The following is a 19952-nucleotide window of genomic DNA, read 5'->3' on the forward strand; positions in this document are numbered from 1 at the left end:
ATCTCAGTTTATGGTGAAGAATTTGTGAGCATGTGGACGTGGGTGTTGATCTCTTCCTTTAGACCGTGAGCTCCAGGAGGGCAAGGACTGTGTCTGTTCCGCTGATGATTGTCGCTAGTCCCTAGCACAAAGTAGGCAGAAAATGGTTTTTGAATTGTCATCAATTCAATTGGAGAATTAATTGGAGAAAGGAGAGTAAATTGGAACAAAAAGACCCACCCTGCCCATTCCTCTCTCTCCCCGTTCGCTTTGCCGACAGACATTCAGTAGCCAGTGTTCAGGCTGGGATGTCCTTGGGAGACGTGGCTTTTGGGCTCCAGGGCTCCAGCCATCACTGCCATGGCAACAGGACGCCGGGGAGCGTGCTGCAGCGGGCCAGCCTGTGTCCATGCCCGGCTCAGACATGTGAGCGGGGGCGATTGGTGCCGAGTGCTTCCCGTCTCTGTACCTCGGCTTCCTTGGCTCACGAGGAGCCGTGCCAATAGGCCTTTCCCTTTGTGGTTGAATCCCCTATTCCCTGTGGCATCTCCACGTTGTCTCAGTTGCCCTTGGTCCCCTCTGCTGACCCACTTCTCGGGGGAGGTGGCCGCCTACTGCCCGCACATACGCAAAGCCGCGTGTCCTCCCCTCCCCCGGTCATGGTGGGAGCAAGCGGCAGAGGACGTTGCTTTCGTTCGTGAAATTGAATCAGCCACAACAGAGACTAGGAAATCGAGTCGGATACTGAAAGAGAAACAAACTAGAGAAACTACTACTTACAAAAAAAAAAATTGCCATTTCAGTTTGGTTCAATGTAAGGACCAAACCACCAAGTTTGCTACATAATAAGTGTCAGTGGTGCTTCTGATCCTTTCTGATATAATGATGTTTTTGACAAGTTGAGCGTTCCGTCTCCGTAGTCTGAATGTGACCTGATGACCTTTGCTAGCCAAGAGCGGTGGTGACGTGGGTGACGTGATGTTGCCCAGATTGCCGTCCGGGCTCTGTGGTGCAAAACTGATTAGGGACAGGGGAGCATGGCCTGGCCTCAATAACACGCTGAGAATGTTCTGGCTCCTTCACAAACCATACTCACCAATGCCCTGGAGATCCTGGATGCCAGACCTCCTGGGGCAGTTAATGAGTCCATCAGCCAACTTTGACAGGTGTTAGCAGCCTCCAAAAGTCCTTTGTGCTAGGTCCCGAAGTGAAGTTTAACAAAAAAGCGCGATTCTCTTCTCAAAGCGCTTGAGCCCAGTAAGGGAGGGAGACGTGGTTTTTTGTTTTTGTTTAATGCAATAGAGTGGCACAGAGCTGGCACAGAGGATGGCAGGATGACCCCAGAAACCATCCATTCACTCGGTGTTGAATTCCCTACCTATTATGTGCAGGGCACTCTGCTAGGAGGAGAGAGTAAGAGTGAAACCAGCAGAGTCCCTAGAGTAGTTGGGAGAAGGGTAGTAAACAAGGTGACCAACAAGCAAATACACATCTAACCAAACACCAAATAAGTTTAGTACAATCACAAAGGTTCCGTCAGAGAGAATACTGGGGACCCACCTGAGGGGGGGCAGCCTTTGAGGCACTCTGGGAGCCCAGTGTGCCCAGAGAAGCAGCAGAAACTGGGACCAGAACCTGCAGGTGGAGCTTAAGACACAACCCCAGGGCGCCTGGTTGGCTCAGTTTGTTGAGCATCCGACTCTTGATTTCGGCTCGGGTCATGATCTCGCGGTTCGTGAGTTCGAGCCCCACTTAGGGCTCTGTGCTGACAGTGCGGAGCCTGCTTGGGATCCTGTCTCCCTCCCTCTCTCTGCTCCTCTTCCACTCACTCTCTCTCAAAATAAATAAATAAGCATTTCAAAAAAAACCCACAAAACCCAGAAGCTATAAAAAATAATGTGTAGTTCGACTGCATAAAAAATTTTAATCTCAGTAATAGAAAAGACAAAAACTAAAGGCAGCTGAGAGAATATATGTGCAGTATCCGCAACAGGCAATAGGTTAATATTCAGAATATAAATATCAAATCTATAATAAACTTATGAAAAGATATTCAGCCCACTAGTTATCAGGGAAATTAAGATTAAATAAAAAATATCATTTCCTTTCTTTTTAAATACTGATAATAATCTATGTGAGCAAGGCTCCCTATGCGGGGGAACTCATCTTTTTTTTTTTTTTTTTGGATAGCATTTTGGCAGCAAATATCAAAATCTTGCCTGTGAATATGCTTTCACTTCATCATTTCACTTCTGAGAACCTTTCAGAAATGTACATACATGCAGAAAGCAGCTTGTCCAAGAATATTCTTTTGCAGGATGATGTGTACTTGCAAAAAGCTGGGGATGTGACAAATGCCCATCAGTAAAAGATTGTGTAAGGTGGTACTTCCTGACCAGAGGGGGTGCCCCCCCCCCCGCCCCCCAGGATCTTTGCCAACATCTGGAGACATTTTTGGTTATTGTGCCTGGGGAGGTGCTTAGTAGCACCTGGCATTTTGTGGGTGGGGGACAGGATGCTGCTAACCGTGCTACAGGACAGTCCCCACCAAAAAATTACCCAGCCCCAAATGTCAGTAGTGCTGAGGTTGACAAACACTGGGTCAAATAAATCCGCAGCCAGTTGGAAGAAAAGGGTAAGTCTATACATGTGCCATTAAAGATCTCTAAGACATGTCATTAGCTTTTTTACAGCTTAATGTGTGATTTTTATAATACAAGAAAAGAAAACAGCAAATTTAAAAAACCACTAAATGATCAGTTCTCCCCAGAGGCAACCACTGTTACCAGTTTCTTATGTGTCCTTCCAGAAATAGTCCCAGCACAGACAAGCATATTTGGTTTTTAATAAGCTGTAGGTATTTTGCTGCATGGTTAGATTCAGAAACTAGTGCATTAATTAGCCGGATGCTAGCGGCCTGCACCTGACGACCCCTGACATAACGTTTTTTAGGTTATTCCCCCTCGCCTCTTGTGTTTTCAAGGGCATTTTTATTTTTGGATACAGAACAAAACTGTGTGCTGGGGTTTGGGAGGGTGGGAAGGAGCCTATAACCAAAAGGCTGATGATAGATTGGTGAGTGAAAGGAGGACGCAGAGGAAATAAGCCGGGCGAGGGTTCTCTTGCACGTGGGTGTCAGTGAGGTTCCACAAGGGCTGTTTGGTGGTGCTGACCCCGGGGGGCTTTAACAGGGAGGTGGGGTAAATTTCCTCCCACCCCAGGGCAGAATTCAGCCAAAGTTAGAAACATATCAAATCCCTCTTCTGCCGGCCCACAGCCAAGCAGAGTCATTAATGGGCCTCCTTGCAGATTTGCGCACTTTGCGATCACGGACTCGCCCCATCTCTGACTTTTTGAACAAGCCTGGCTTTCATCTCCTGGGCTTTTCCAGAAAAGCCTCTTAGAATTGGGTCTGAGACCTTTTGATGTTGGCTTTCATCAGCGACTTCTCTCTCCCCTGCTTGTCTTCCTGGCTGATACATTATTCCAAGGTCAGGATAAAAACCCTTGCGAGAAGGTGGGGTTGGGTGACCTGCCCACATCCAGCCCGAGGTTCTCGAAACATAAGGTGTCTGGTGCCATCTTCAGCCAGATGCAGGCGTGTTCAGCAGACCAGACTCCGGCAGGAGCACAGGAAGACCAAGCCTCCTGAGGGAATGTTCCAGAGCACAGACTGTAGGCAGCAGGTGGCAGGGCCCCCGAGACCACCGGAGGCTTCTGCTGCCCAGCTCAGAAGAACGCTTCTCCCGAAGCCTGCCTCTTGAGTCTTCTCCAGAAATGTTCCATCTTAGACTTCAAAATGCTTTTTCTCCCTTGAGGGACACCCACCCAGACTGAGAACCTGAGGAGGCTGCCTGGCGCCTGCTGTAGAGTTAAGACCAGGATGTTTTAGTTCCAGAGTTGGGGGGGGGGGGGAGAGGCGGGGGTGGGGGGAGGAGAGGGACATTCATTTCTCTCAAGTGATGTCAGCCTGTTCCAGGTGTGAAATTTAAACCCTCTGTTGCTTTCACAAAAATCATCTCTTCTTTCTAGTAAGCATTTTGATAGAGTCAGAAACGACACAGTTTGGGGGAGAAAGGGGTGGTTTCTAATCTGAGATGATTCTGGGGATTCTGAACAGTGCCACAGCTGGTCTGTGAGACCCTGGCTTTCAGTTGGGGGTGCTTGCAACATTACTTTTAAACCTCTGGATGTTTGTGTTAGATATTTTATTTTCAACTGTCAATGGCAGTTTGATATAAAAGGACGAGCCTTTATCAGAGGAGCTGGAGAGCACGAATTACTCCTTTGGACGGTATCACATTGAAGTTACTCTACACAGAATCACGTCTGCCTTCCAGAAGCCTCCCAGCCGTCCTTAGCCCTGAAATCAGAACTCCTACTTCAGTTTGTCTCAATTCTGCTGTGGTGTTTGATTTGCTTCTCTGGCTGGAAACAAGAAGAGGTCTGAGGGGGCCGTGGTTGGGGTGGGGGAGAATGAGCACCCCAGGGCCTTTTCTCCACCATGCTCTTGCTTGCTCATTCTTCTGCTTCACCTTTCTGGCTGCCCCCAGAGTATCGGTCTAGAGGATTCAGGGGTCTCCATCATTTTGCAGAGGTTACCTGCTGGCCTTAGAAAAGTTCTGAAAAGTTTGGTGTCAGATCTTTCTTTCTTTCTTTCTTTCTTTCTTTCTTTCTTTCTTTCTTTTCTTTCTTTCTTTTTTTAGAGCGCATTAGCTGCGATGCTGGCCATTTAAAGTAGGGATGCATGAATTATTGGGCAAAAAGGAAGCTTTTAGTTGTATGCATTAGTACATACCATCTGGAGTCTAAATGTGATTTTCCAAAGTTGGGATTCCCAGAAGAAGAGCACACAGTAGGTAGGTGGCATTAGGCCAGTTGAACAGGGTTCGGGAAGTCTTACTTTACAAGCATGTTCCGCAGAGAGGTTTGCGATGGTTTGCGGTAGAATGATAATGTCCTTCCTGCTGAAGGTCCTCGGCCCTGGGAGTTCATAGAGGAAGACCTGCCCGGACCCCTTTTGTTCACTGGGAAACTCCCACATCTCTGTGTCATCATGGGAAAGAGGTGGCTCTGTCACAAATGAAGAGTTGTACAAATTATTCTAATCTTTGCATTCAGTTAAGCACAAAATTGCCTCTTCACCCAGGAATCACGCCTCATAATCCTGAATTCGCTGCATTTTAAGGCAGGCCTTGAACGTCCCAGTGCGGGAGGGGTCAGCGCGAGGTGGGGACACCCATAGACCGGGAGGCCTGCAAATGGGGACTGATAATCAGCAGAGCCCTGGCGAGATCACGCATAGTCCCGAGTGAAGCAGAGCTCCCCTCGGAGCTTTAAAACAGCCTCAAGGCATGAATCATTCTATTACCAAGGCTGGCCGGCTAGAGAGGAACCGAAAAAATGAAAATTACTCCTGTTGCTCATTAGCAAAGGGGAATACGCAAATGTCGAGGGTCCCTCTGCACACCGCTGTTTGGATTTGACAAGCAGAGCACTCTCTTCATGCCAGAGTCTTTCCCAGCCTTCGTATCTTTTCGGAGCAGTTGGACAGACGCTAGAAATGAGGGGCTTGAGAAAATAGAGCATTTTTCACACCACTTGAACCGGTGTCAGATACATTTTGTGATTTGATGCTCATTAGAGACTCACATTTTCTTTCTTTTTTTTTTCCTTTTTTTTAAAGCTTGTTTATTTTGTTTTGTTTTTAACTTTTTTTTTTTTAATGTTTATTTATTTTTGAGACAGAGACAGAGCATGAACGGGGGAGGGGCAGAGAGAGAGGGAGACACAGAATCGGAAGCAGGCTCCAGGCTCTGAGCCGTCAGCCCAGAGCCCGACGCGGGGCTCGAACTCACGGACCGCGAGATCGTGACCTGAGCTGAAGTCGGACGCTTAACCAACTGAGCCACCCAGGCGCTCCAAGCTTGTTTATTTTGAGAGAGAGAGAGCGGGCGCGCGCGCAATCAGGACAGGGACAGAGAGAGAGAATCCTAAGCAGGCTCTGCACTGTCAGCACAGAGCCCGATAGGGGGCGTGAACTCATGAAACTGTGAGATCCTGGCCTGAGCCAAGTCGTTCACTCAACCGACTGAGCCACCCAGGTGCCCCGCGACCGGCGTGTTTTAAAGGCTCGCACTATGGGAAAGTGCACTTTCCCAACCTTGCAGCCAGTCTGTGAGGAAATAACCCGAATCGCAGCGGTTCCTCAATGTCCTGTTGTTGTTTGTTCCCTGGGTGGCCGTCCTGGCCGGGCGTTTCTCTGACGTGCCTGTATTTCTGTCCCAGGTCACTCTGCTGATCGCCTTCATCTGCGTGAGGAGTTCTGTGTGGACCAGGTACAGTGCCTACAGCTACTTTGAAGTGGTCACCATCTGCAACTTGATAATGATCCTCGTCTTTTACCTGGTGCATCTGTTCCGTCTCTACCGCGTGCTCACCTGCATCAGCTGGCCCCTGTCGGTAAGGGAGTGGCCGGGCCCGATTCTGGGCACCCGGAAGTCAGGGTATTCGCTGAGGCACTGAGACCCAACAGAATCCGTCCCAACTGCGCCCCCTGGCGTCCGCCTGCTCTTTCTCCGTCTCTTCCTGCTGTGGCCCTGCACGTCCCAATGTCTGCCTGTGTCCATCTCTGCCTGTGTCCTGCTGTGCCTCCTGCCTCAGTGTTTATTTTCCCCGAGTGGCAGGAAACGGGCCATGTGTGTGAGTTTGGAGGAAGAAGCTCCTAAAGGCGATGGGGATTTATACTGTTGGGAGTGCTGAATGGTAAGATTCATCAGCTAAAAGGACCGGCAGAGTCTGAGGAAAGATTTCAGAAGTTTCCAGGATTTTTTTCTTTCCACTCTGTTATTTAAAAAAAAAAATTTAAATCTTTATTTATTTTTTGAGAGACAGACAGAGCGTGAGCAGGGGAGGGGCAGAGAGAGAGGGAGACACAGAATCCGAAGCAGGCTCCAGGCTCCGAGCTGTCAGCACAGAGCCCGACGTGCTTGAACTCATGAACCGAGAGATCATGACCTGAGCCGAAGTCGGACACTTAACTGAGCTACCCAGGCGCCCCTCTATTATTTTTTTATAAGCTTGGTTGACATATACTTCACATGCCGGACCATTGCCTATTTAAAGTGTACAATTCTCCAGATTTTGCTATCTTCCCAGAGTTGTGCAACCATCGCCATAGTCAATTTTAGAACATTTTCCTCGCTTCAAAAAGAAACCCGTATGCTTTAGCTGTCACCTCCTACCTTTCATCCCCTCCAACCTTAAGCAACCACTAATCTACTTTCTGTCTCTATGAATCTTCCTCTTCTTGACATTTCCTGTAAATGGAAGCATATGTGTGGTCTTCTGTCACGGGTTTCTTTCACCGAGAGTGTTTTCATGGTTTTTCTATGTTGTAGCAGGGGTCAGTACTTCCATTTTTGTTAATAGTCAAGGAATATTCCATTAAAAGGATATACCACATTCTGTTTATTCTGATGGACATTTGGGTTGTTTCCACCTTTTGGCTATCATGAATAATGCTGCTGTGAACATTCACGTACAAGCTTTTTGCGTGGACGTGTTTTCATTTCGCTAGGGAATATACCAGAGAGTGGAATTGCTGGTTCCCGTGGTAACTGTGTTTAATTGTTTGAGGAGCTGCCAGACTTTTTTCCAAAGTGACCGCACCATTTTATATTCCCATCAGCAGTGTAGGAGGGGTCCGATTTCCCCACATCCTTATCAGTACTCGTCATCTCGTCATTTTCTTACTTTCTGATTTTAGTCACTCTAACGAGTATGAAGTGGTATCTCATGATTTGCATTTCTCTGATGACTGTTGATGTCAATCATCGTTTGGTGAGCTTTTTAGCCATTCATGTATCTTCTTTAGAGAAATGTCTATTCAGATCCTTTGCCCATTTTTGACTAGGTTGTCATTTTATTACCGAATTCACAGTCTTTTGTATATTTTAATTAGAAGTTCCTTATCAGATAAATGATTGGCAGATATTTTCTCCCATTCTATTGGTTATTTTTCACTTTCTTAAGTTTTTTTTAATGTTTATCCATTTATTTCTTGAGAGAGAGAGAGAGAGAGAGTGCACATGAGCCTGGAGGGACAGAGAGAGAGGGAGAGAGAGAGAAATGCCAAGCAGGCTCCGCACAGAGGGGCTTGAACCCACGAACTGTGAGATCATGACCTGAGCTGAAACCAAGAGTTAGATGATCAACTGCCTGAGCCACCCAGGCACCCCTAGTGTTCACTTTCTTGATAGTGTTCATTAAAGCACAGGTTTTTAGTTTGATGAAATCTAATGTAACTACTTTTCTTCTGTTAATGATGTTTTTGGTATAAAATCTAAAAAGCCGTTGCCAAACCCAAGATCATGAAGATTTTACTCTGTGTTTTCCTCTAAGGAGTTTCATAGTTTCAGCTCTTACATTTAGGTATTTTGTCTATTTTGAATTAATTTTTTGTGTCTGCCGTGAGGTAAGGATTCAACTTCATTCTTTTGAAGGAAAGAATACGTTGAAATGTAAATATCCAGTGGTCCCAGCACCATCTGTTGGGAAGACTGTTCTTTCCTCGTTGCATTGTCTTGGCATCCTGGCTGAAAATGAGTTGACCATAAACACATGGATTTATATGTGGACTCTCAGTTGCATTGATCTTACCACACGGTCTTGATTGCTGTAGATTTGTAGCCAGTTTTGAAATTAGGAATTCTGAATCTTCTATTTGTTCTTTTTCAGGATTGTTTTGGAGTTTTGCAATTCCATATGAATTTTATTTTATTTTTTTTTTATTTTTTATTTTTTTTTAATTTTTTTTTCAACGTTTTTTATTTTTTTATTTTTGGGACAGAGAGAGACAGAGCATGAACGGGGGAGGGGCAGGGAGAGGGAGACACAGAATCGGAAACAGGCTCCAGGCTCCGAGTCATCAGCCCAGAGCCTGACGCGGGGCTCGAACTCACGGACCGCGAGATCGTGACCTGGCTGAAGTCGGACGCTTAACCGACTGCGCCACCCAGGCGCCCTCCATATGAATTTTAGAATCAACTTTTTAGCTCCTACAAAATGTCAGCTGGGATTCTAATACAAACTGCACTGAATCTAGAGATCAGTTTGGAGAGTATTGCCATCTTAACATTAAGTTTTGTGACCTAGGAACATGGGAGGTTTTCCCATTTATTTAGATCTTCTTTAATTTCTTTCATCAATATTTTATAGTTTTCAGAGTGTAAGTTTTGGTGCATTTGGCACGGGGGAACTTAAATCTGTTTCCAAGTACCTTATTTTTTTGATGATATTTCAGATGTAATCATTTTCTTAATTTCATTTTTGGATTGTTCATTCCAAGTGGATAGAAATACAAGTGATTTCTGTATAGTGATCTTGTATCCTTAACCTTGGTGAACTCATTTTAGATCTAATAGACTGTTAGTGGATTCTTCAGGATTTTGTAGATATAAGATTATGCCATCTATGAGTAGAGATAGTTTTATATTCCTTTCCAATCATTTTCTTATCTTATTGTTCTTATTCAACTAAGAAATTAGTTGAATATTGAAGTGGCAAGACCACACATCGCTATCTTGTTCCTGAGCTTAGGAGGAAAGCATTCCATCTTTCATCATTAAATATAATGTTAGCCGTGGATTTTTACAGATGCGATTTATCAGATTGAAAAAGTTAATTTCCAGTCCTACTTTGTTGAATGGTTTTTTTTTTTATCATGAAAGGGTGTTAGATTTTGTCAAATGCTTTTTCTTAGTCTGTTGAGGCAATCATGGGTTTTCCCCCTTAATATTCTTCTAATATAGTGTATTACATTGACTTTCATATGTGGAACTAAAGTTTGCATCCCTGGGATACATTTTGTTTGGTCATGATATGTAATTCAGTTTATATGTAGCTGGGTTTGGTTTGCTAGCATTTTACTGAGAATTTTTATATTTGTATTTGTAAGAGATACCAGTGTGTAGTTTTCTTGTGATACCTTTGTCTGGTTTTGCTATCACTGTAATACTGGTCTCATAGAATAATTTGGGAAGTGTTACCACCTCTTCTGTATTTTAAAAGAGTTTGTGAAGAATTGGTATTCTTATTTAAATGTTTGGTAGAATTCTGCAATGAAAGCATCTGAGCCTGGGTTTTTCTTATGGGTGATTTATTATTCTTATTAATACAAACTCTACTTGTTTTAGATTTTTCAGATTGTTTATTTCTGCTTGAGTCATTTGCAGTGGTATGTTCTTATAGGAACATGTCTGTTTCATCTAAGTTTTCTAAGTTACTGACATACAATTGTTCAAGTATTCCTTTAAGATCAGTTTTACTTCTGTAAGGTCTGTAGTGATGTCCCCTCTTTCATTTCTGATTCTGGTCATTTGAATCTGGTCATCTTTTCTCTCCCTTTTTTTTTTTCTTGATCAGTTTTGCTAAAGGTTTGGCTGTTTTTTTCATCTTTGCAAAGAACCAGTTTTGGTTTCACTAATTTTCCCTATTGTTCTTCTGTTCTCTAGATCATTAATTTCTGCTCCCATCTTTTTTTCCTTCTGTCTCCTTGCTGTAGATTTAGTTTGATCTTCTTTTTCCAATGTCTTAAGGTAAAGATTAGGTTATTAATTTGAAGCCTTTCTTGTTTTTTAGTATAGGTCTGTACAGCTATAAATTTCTTTCTGAGCACTGCTTTAGCTGCATCCCATAATTTTAGTCTATTATGTCTTCATTTTCATTCATCTGCAGGTATCTTCTAATTTTCCTTGTGGTTTTGTCTCTAATTGGCCCATTAGATAGGAATGTGTTATTTTGTACATATCTGTGGGTTTCCCAAATTTCTTCCTGCTATTGCTTTCTAATTTCATTCTGTTGTAGCTGAAGAACATACTTCATGTTATTTCAATATTTCACATTTATTGAGTTTTATTTCATGGTTTAACATGTAGTGTATCCTAGAGAATATTTTATTTGCATTTGAGAGGAATGTATATTCTGTCGTTGGGTAGAGTGTTTTATAGATGTTAGGTTAGGTTTAGTTGCCTTATAGTATTGAGTCTTCTATTTCCTTGTTGATCTTCTCCCTAATTGTTCTATACATTATTGAAAGTAGGGTATTGAAGCTTCCAACTATTATTTTTGAATTATCTATTTCTCCCTTCATCTCTTTGAGTTTTTGCTTCATGTGTTGCTTTGTTATTAGGTGAATTCGTCTTTATAATTTTCTGTCTTCCTGACGGATTGACGTTTTCATCATTATAAAATGTCCCTCTTTATCTTTGGTAACATTTTTTGTTTTAAAATCTATTTTGTCTGACACCAGTGTAACCCCTCCAGTTTTCTTTTGGTTGCTGTTTGAATGGAAGCTTCTACTTTCAATCTGTTTGTATCTTTGAATATAAGGTTTTCTCCAGTAGACTAGTTGAATCTTTTTTTTTTTTTTTAAATCCAGCCTGACAACCTCTGCTTCTTGTTTGGACTGTTTTAATTATTCACATTTAATGTTATTACCCGCTATGTTATTTTGAGAGACCTTTCCTTTGTGTTCCTAAGTTATAAGGCTCCTTTCAAAGTTATGACACCTTTCTGCTTCTTTTGAGAAAAAGCTCCTCTGATAACGATACTGATAATGAACAAGCAGAGGAGGGAATAAAAGCTGGGGACAAGAATAGGGGTGGGCTGAGAAGGGAATGAGAATGTTGGAGGGGTTAGCTCAGCCCCACATTTTCGATGGGGCACTATCAGGGGATCTTCCATTTAGGACTCTCTCAAGTCAGTTTTCCGTACCCCATGTCATAGTCCTTTCACGTCATAGTCCTCTTTCTTTTTGGGTGAGAATCTTGGAGGGAGGGAACTTCACTTACTAATCTGCTCTTCATTCAAAATCTCTGTGATCTGCTTTCTGATAATTCCTTTCTAGTCCGTAAAGGGGAAATTTGGGTGTTTGATTTTGCCCAGCTTTCAGAGGAGCTGCTGCTTAAAAGTGGAACGCTTTTCCAGAATTTAATAGGTGACTACCCTGATGGGCAGAACTTCACGAAGGACTAATTTCTAAGTTCTCACCGATGACAATTAAAAATGAATACACTCTGGATCCAGCGGGAGTACTCTCCCAGCCCTCAGCCCCCGTTCCCCTCTGATCTGGTGTCATGGGGAGAAAGAAGGAGGAGGTGGATGGAAGTCATGCTGCTGAATGCAGGAGGTTCAGCCTCATTCAGGGTCTGTGGAGATGCCATTTTAAGCATGGGGTTGAATGGGGTGGAGGCGGACGGAAGCAGCGGTGGAGTCTGCCCTGCCAACCAACTCCTCAGCAGAGTGTGATGAAATGAGGACCAAACCAGGAGGCTCGGGTGCCAGAAAGCTGGCTCCCCCACCCCCACAAGCACATCACAGAAGGGCCCTGACCTCACTCTAAGCTCCGACTCCAAGTCTGAGGGGCCGAGCATCTCAAGTCCACACCTACAACTGTTCACAGGGCGGGTGGGCACCCCAGGCCGCCACCAAAGCCAGCCCGTTGTTAGACGAGAACTTTCTCGGAAGCAGAAGCGTTAGACACACATCTCTTTGAGGGGCTTTGCCTCTCAGAGCTGGAGCTGCCTTTAAACTCTCCAGCCTGGGAGCCATGAGGACCTGTTTGCTCTCGCTCTCGCCAGACGTCAGGATATTGTCTACAGATTGCTCTCAGGAGTGGAGCCGTCCTTAGTGGATATCTTTCTTCACGCAACAAGTGTCCTTTCTCTCTGTTGCCTCTCTGGCTGCCTGCCGGCTCCTTTTCGGTCTTGTAGGGCCTCATCCTGGCCAGCCTTCCGTGTCTGCTGCCTGTGAGCTAACTGCTGTGGTCAGAGTTCCTCTCTTCTGTGCCCAGTTGCCTCTGAGAACCAGGAGTGGACCTCGCGACCCACTGCTTTGCTTTGTTTTTGTCCCCAGGAACTTCTGCACTATTTAATCGGTACCCTGCTCCTCCTAATCGCCTCCATTGTGGCAGCCTCCAAGAGTTACAGCCAGAGCGGACTGGTAGCCGGAGCGGTGAGGACGGTCTCGGGGGACACTTCACGAACGAGTTCACCTCTAGTACATTTTCTTCCCGATGGGCAGCGAAGGGATTGTTTCCCGGGGACTTTCTTTCCTAGAAAAGTACCCATCGGTACCCGCCTCGATCCAGCCAGCAGCAGTCTCCAAAGAGCCTTAAACTTGGGCCCACAGCAGAGGGTCTCAGCAGGTGGACCGTCAGGGCTTCTGGCACACACAGATGGCCCGTGGCCCAGCCCTCTCTCTCCCGAAGCCACTGCTTAAACCAGGGGGCCATTCGGCGTTAATGCACATGCCCATTTGAGTCATGTGCTTGTGGCTACCTCAGTGTTGTGCGGGCAAATATTCCAAGGCCACTTTAGGGCCCACGGGAAGAGGATATGGTCAGTTAGTGATACCTGTCACGAGTCCTGGCTTTGCTGGTCCTGATTTATAACAATATTCAGTCCAGGAAGTAACACTTTTAGACCTTTCAAAGGTGAAAATTGATCGATCTGGTAGCCTGAATAGAACCATGGAAATGTATAAAAATAAGAGTGCTGTGGGGCTGTGTTTACCACCCACACACACACATATTTTCTTATGTGTGTATACTATACATATATATGTATTATTTAAAAACATTTTTTTAATGTTTATTTATTTTTGAGAGAGAGAGACAGAGCACGAGCAGGGGAGGGTCGGAGAGAGAGGGAGACACAGAATCCGAAGCAGGCTCCAGGCTCCAAGCTGTCAGGACAGAGACGGACACAGGGCTCAAACTCACAAACCATGCGATTATGATCTGAGCTGAAGGTAGACACTTAACTGAGCCACCCAGGCGCCCCTGCATTTATTATTACTTAACGATGCATAGATTCCTGCAATCTGGTTTCTGATTTAGCTCACTGGTTACAGTTTGGTGGCCTGTGGGCCAGTACGGATTTGCCTCATTTTGAGTTTTAAGAAAAGCTGCACGGGAGAGTCACTCTTTCATGTACCTGTTAACAAAATTCTCCAGACTTTGGGTTGGGAGTGGTTTAGTGCCTGGAGTTCCACTGAGGGGTGGGGTCTGTCCTGCAAAGGTGGGGAGGGGGCAGCCAAGCCTCTCAACACTCATGGGCCTTCGGTGCCTCGCGCAGCCACCCCTCCCCACCCCTGCAATCCCCAAGGACGGGAGTGAATGCTACCTACAGGTTACCACCTGCTTGATTACAGGCCGGCTGGTGCCCACTGTGTCAGAGCCACACGGGAGGCTCCCACTGGGTTTTAGGATTCAGGTTGCACATAACCGTGTCTGTTAGCCTTAGAATTCCAATAAGCCCCATTTATCATACACCGTCTTTGTGCCTAGGACAAAGCCTGGGCCATGAGGGAGCCAGAAGAAATAAAAAGACACGGACCTTGCTTATGAGAAAATGGTAATCTAGTTCAGGAGTCAAGGCCAAGGCGCATGAAACAATTAGCAAACAAGGCATTGTTGTCCAGAATAGCATTATGTAGCGATATAATAAACTGTTCAATTATGCAGTGCAGACAGTTGGGGACCGGGATAGTATATAATGTGCTAATTGTGCAGGACAGACAATGAGGGGCTAGGACAGGCTCCAATAGGCTAATTATGTGGTGCAGACAATCGGTACAAAGGGAGCCAAGGAAAGGGACCTGGGGGAGGGGAGCGGGTGTGGGCCTGTGGGGGCAGCCGCTTATGTAAACCAGAGGCCGGGCCTGAAAAGAAAACCAAACCCTGGAAATCCTGCCCGTGGCCTGGCTGCTCCTGGGCTCCTCCTATTGTGTGTCAGCCGTGGCTCTGGCCGCGCCACAAACCTGAGGCCATGTGCAAGTCTGGGAACATTTGGGCAAAAATACAGAGCAGGGTTCTGTTGATTCCTAGGGCTCAGATCCCACGTCTGGCCCTCGCTATCTCTGTGGCCCTGAGCAAACTAGTTGACTTGCTGTCCTTCCTTGTCTTTAGCTGCCAAATGAGGGGGAGGGGAGGGTACCCGCATCACCCAGCCGGAAACGTGGTAGGAGTTTAAAGGATCAGCACACCTAATGGGCTTAGACCACAGGCGGGCACATAGCAAGTGGTCAATAAATTATCCTTGCTGCAGCTGCTGGTGTTGTTGGCAAGTAAGGAAATGGCTACAGGCTTCAAAGTTTCATACGAAGACAGCAGAGTCTCTTCGACCATCAGGAGCCTCACACGAGACCCTTTTCCTCTCTGGGCGCCCTGTTCTTTCTTCATCGTTAAATGAGGTTGGACTGGGCTAGGTCAGCTTTCCTAGATAAGCTAGGTCAGCCGCTTGAGCACAGAGTGGAGCCTCAGAATAGAAAGGTGCACTGCCCTATTTATTTTAGGCTAATACTATTTAAATGTTTGCAGACATGAAACTGCCTGTCAGGGCTTCAGCTTCGGGCTCTTACCTGGCTATAAAGTGACACAGAACAGAAAGCCATTAATGAATGAAATGCAATGCTGCCACATCAGTAAGATCCATTTGAACATTAGAAATTTAAAAACCTAAATTAAAATACACAACCTCACCTTTTTCTCTTTCACTAGCCCCGGGTAATTACAGGCCAGTGTCTGGGCCCCAGCTTAGTGGTAAACACAAACCCAAACGTGGGCCCTGAAGTTGCCTAGAGCGAGGAGAGCCAGGAGGTGAAAGCCAGAGCCTGGCTGCCAGGCCTGCGCTAGGGCCCCTGCTGGGGGAGCCGTGGACACAAGGCCTCGTTCCTGCACCCGAGCAGGGACCAGGTGGTCAGCTCCCGTGATTCCCCGGGGCTCCCTCCTGGCCACAGCTGGTCCAGAAACAGGCGCAGGGATGAGAAACAAAGGGCGGCTAGCCTGTGTGATTGGCCCTCGGCCTGGGAACTTCCTTTGCTCTCTCTCCTGTGTAGATCTTCGGTTTCGTGGCCACCTTCCTCTGCCTGGCGAGCATATGGCTGTCCTACAAGATCTCGTGTGTGACCCAGTCAACAGGTGAGTTCTGGTTGCCCGAACACAGATGATCTCTGAAAGTAGAGTTCCCTCTGCTGGGGAACGGGAGGACGGCCTGGTCTGGAGTTCAGCAACAGGGAAGGGCCACCCACCGTGAGGCGTTGGGGGGGCCAAGGTGGAAAGGTGTCACCCAAGGTTCTCTGCTCCACACTGTCAACGCAGCGCCCAACACGGGGCTCGATCTCACAAACTACAGGATCATGACCTGAGCCGAGATCAAGAGTCAGACGCTTAACCAACTGGGCCACCCAGGGGCCCGGTGAAGCATTTTCTTTAAATAAGTTCCCTCATGACGAAAATAAAGTGTAGAGAATTTTGAAAATGCAAATAAGAAAAACAAAATATTTTTAATGAAAACCGTCTATCATCACACTACCCAGAAATAGCACCTACTGGGTGTCTGTCCTTCCAGTATTTCTTCTCTCTGGTTGGATGGATGGATGGATAGATGGACAGATACAAAGATGTATAGATACATATGTTGCTTTTGTTAAACGATCAAACTTCAGGTATTATTTGTAACCTGTTCTCATGCTCGTACTTAACCATCTATCAGACATTTTCCCCACTTGTTTGGGGATTCTTTTCCATCACATTTTTAAAAAAGATTTTATGTATGTACGTATTTAGATTTTATTTTTAAGTAATCTCTGTGCCCAACTTGGGGCTCGAACTTACAACCCCAAGATCGGGAGTGACATGCTCTAAGGACTGAGCCAGCCAGGTGCCCCTCTTCTCCCATCGCTTTTTGTTAAGTGTTTATTTTTGAGAGAGAGCACGAGCCGGGGAGGGGCAGAGAGAGAGAGACAGAGGATCTGAAGCAGGCTCTGTGCTGACAGCAGAGAGCCGAATGCAGGGCTCCAACTCAACAACTGTGAGATCATGACCTGCTCGGAAGTCGAACATTTAACCGGCTGAGCTACCCACGTGTCCCTCCCATCACTTTTACTTATTTATTTTTTTATTTTTAGCGTTTATTTATTTTTGAGACAGAGAGAGAGACAGAGCATGAACGGGGGAGGGTCAGAGAGAGGGAGATACAGAATCTGAAGCAGGCTCCGGGCTCTGAGCGGTCAGCACAGAGCCCGACGCGGGGCTCGAACTCACGGACCGCGAGATCATGACCTGAGCCGAAGTCAGCCGCTTAACCGACTGAGCCACCCAGGCGCCCCTCTCTCCCATCACTTTTAATGGCTCTGTGCTGTTGCATTGACTCCAGGGCATGTCTGTGTCATAGTTTACTTGTCTCCTGTCTGGGGTCACTGTGGTTTTTTGTTTTAATTCTTTGCTACTAAACAGTGTTGTAAAGAACACACTTGTAAATATAGCCCCATACTCATCCCTAATATCTTCTACCTCTAGAATGCATTCCTGGAGGTAACACTGCTGAGAGCTTGACCCAGGTATTTTGATTAATCCGCCTTTTTCTTTAGCCCAGCCCTTCCCGTCTTCGTTCTTTTTCTTTCTCTTAAAAAAATAACTAAAGGCATATCAGAGTGTGTACAGTACATGGTCTGAGTTGTCCCGAAGAAACGTTTCCACCAGCTTCCGTTTCTCTCTAGAAGTCACTGACAAAAAGAGAACAGGAAGCTGAGGGAGAGGAGGCAGTCACAAGAGACCACAGGCTGTGGGATTCTGTTTACATGAAACGGGCGGAAGAGACACATCCAAAGAGGCAGGAAGTAGATCAGAGGTTGCCAGGAGCTGGGGAGGTGACTGCAGACGGGTGTGGGCCTTCTCTTGGAAGGGATGAAATATTCCAGAAGTATGGCAGTCAGTGTTCGCACAGTCCTGTGAGTACACGGAAACTGTGGACATGAAGCCTACCCTTGAGGTGGGTGAGTTGTCGGTAGGTAGATTTTGTCTCGCTGAAGCTGTTTAAGGGAGAAATCAATGAGGGGGCACCTGGGTGGCTCAGTTGGTTAAGTGCCTGACTCTTGGCTTCGGCTCAGGTCATGATCTTGTGGTCGTGGGATCGAGCCCCGTGTTGGGCTCTGCGCTGAGTGTGGAGCCTGCTTCGTCTCTCTCCTCTCTCTCTGCCCCTCTCACTCTCTAAATAAATAGATACATAAATAAGTAAAATAAATTAAAAAAAAAAAACCAATGAAGAAAAGTAGAGAATGTAACAGTTATGGGTAACATCTGAAGGTGAAAATTATGACTTAAAATTATGAAGGAAGAGCCCAAAGAAACCGCAAACACAATGAGAGTCCCTGTGACAATAGGCCTGGGTGGGGAAGAGGAAGGATAGAAACCCCCTGTCCCCCCGCCCGTACTAATTTTTTTCTTTTCTGTTAGAAATGTATTTAGAGGGGCGCCTGGGTGGCTCAGTCGGTTAAGCGGCCGACTTCGGCTCAGGTCATGATCTCACGGTCCGTGAGTTCGAGCCCCGCGTCGGGCTCTGTGCTGACAGCTCAGAGCCTGGAGCCTGCTTCGGATGCTGTGTCTCCCTCTCTCTGACCCTCCCCTGTTCATGCTCTGTCTCAAAAATAAATAAACATAAAAAAAATGTGTTTAGAAGGAAAAAACGAATTCCAATGGTAATTGTTGCTGGGCGGAGGAAGGAAGTGCTCTGAGCAGAGCTGGGGGGCAGCCTCCTGATGTGTGGCTTCTGGGTGGGCCTGCCCTGCCCGCCGTCCTAACTTTGCCGCTTCCTTCCCAAGATGCTGCTGTCTGAGGACACCCCGCGCCCCGGCCCGAGGCAGGCCCTGAGACGGGAGCGTCGGGGGGCCGGCGCCCAGGGCGGGCTTCTGAACCTCTGCTCCTGTGCCAAAGCCCTGCCCACACTGCTGGGCACAAGAGGGGCCCTCGGCGTCCTCCTGGGCTCCTGAGCCGCTCTCAGCCTTTCTGGTCTTCCTTGGAGAATAGTCCTCGCCGCCTGGGAACGAAAGCAGCCTCCGGGGAAATCTGGTCTCTTCCTCCTGCTCTTAGAACCAACTGTCTCAGGGACTGATGACCCCACTTACCTACCACAGCGGAGGGTTTCTGAATACTCCTGCCTAAATCTGCTTCTACTCCACATTCCTCAGGGGGATGAAGCTGCCTTAAGTCCTCTTATAGAAACAAAGCTCTCTCTGGGGCACCAGGGTGGCTCAGTCGGTTAAGTTTCCCACTTCGGCCCAGGTCATGATCTCACGGTTCAAAAGTTCGAGCCCTGTGTCGGGCTCTGTGCTGACAGCTCGGAGCCTGGAACCTGCTTCGGATTCTGAATCTCCCTCTCTCTCTGCCCTCCCCGCTCACGCTCTGTTTCTTTCTCAAAAATAAATAAATATATTAAAAAATTAACGAAAAAACAAAGCCATCTCCTAATTTATCCAGCTTGGGAAGAAGGCCCTCTTGAGACCAGACCCTCTTTCTTAAGTGAGGCGGGCCTGCAGAAGCACTGTGTGGTCAGCCCGCGTTGCAGGCCTCAGTCTTAATTACCACTGTGAGTGTGTGGGGGGGCATGTGTGGAGGGGGGCGTGTGTGCATGTGTTTTGTAATAAAAATATTGACTTGGCCAATTTCTTATTGGACGAGAAAGCTGTAAACCAGGAGTCACGTGACAGGGCCCACAAAGCTCATGGGAAAGCACTTGATGCACCCCCGGGCCTCCCTCCCCCTCCCCCCCCCACCTCCCCAGAGATGAGAACACTAAAGGATGCAGAAGACCCTGGCCCCTCAAGATTTGCATATTTTCAGAGTAAATGGATGTTAAGGGTGGAAGCCAGTACTGTTCACACAAGACCTAATAAAGCACTACTCACGAGCAGCACAAGCGGCCTTAGAAAAAGAGGGAAATTCTGGTACCTACTACAGCATCGATGAACCCCGAAGACATTGTGCCGAGTGAAATAAGCCAGAAGGACAAATGCTGTATGATTCCATTTCCAGGAGATTCCTAGAGCACTTAAAATTCAGAGTAGAAGGATGGTTGCCGGAGCGGGGGGCTGGCGTGGGGGGATGGGGAGTTCGTGTCTAATGGGCACAGCTT

General features: G+C 46.6%; 1 protein-coding gene across 2 annotated transcripts in view; it reads left to right on the forward strand.

Annotated features, from left to right (window-relative positions):
• The window catches only part of CMTM7 (CKLF like MARVEL transmembrane domain containing 7), a 50458-nt gene extending 31186 nt beyond the window's left edge, over nucleotides 1–19272 (forward strand). Inside the window, exons 2-5 of one of the 2 annotated variants that reach the window (XM_019422844.2) lie at nucleotides 6268–6441; nucleotides 12895–12993; nucleotides 15880–15961; nucleotides 18643–19272. In XM_019422844.2, coding sequence (XP_019278389.1) covers nucleotides 6268–6441; nucleotides 12895–12993; nucleotides 15880–15961; nucleotides 18643–18656 — 369 coding nt within the window. In that variant the 3' untranslated portion in view covers nucleotides 18657–19272. The remainder of the gene's footprint in view (nucleotides 1–6267; nucleotides 6442–12894; nucleotides 12994–15879; nucleotides 15962–18642) is intronic. The other variant, XM_019422845.2, reaches the window with a different exon arrangement.
• Nucleotides 19273–19952: the final 680 nt, after the last annotated feature.

Source organism: Panthera pardus, unplaced genomic scaffold, assembly GCF_024362965.1.
Source record: "Panthera pardus isolate Hobbes unplaced genomic scaffold, ASM2436296v1 HiC_scaffold_16, whole genome shotgun sequence".
NCBI lineage: Eukaryota > Metazoa > Chordata > Mammalia > Carnivora > Felidae > Panthera > Panthera pardus.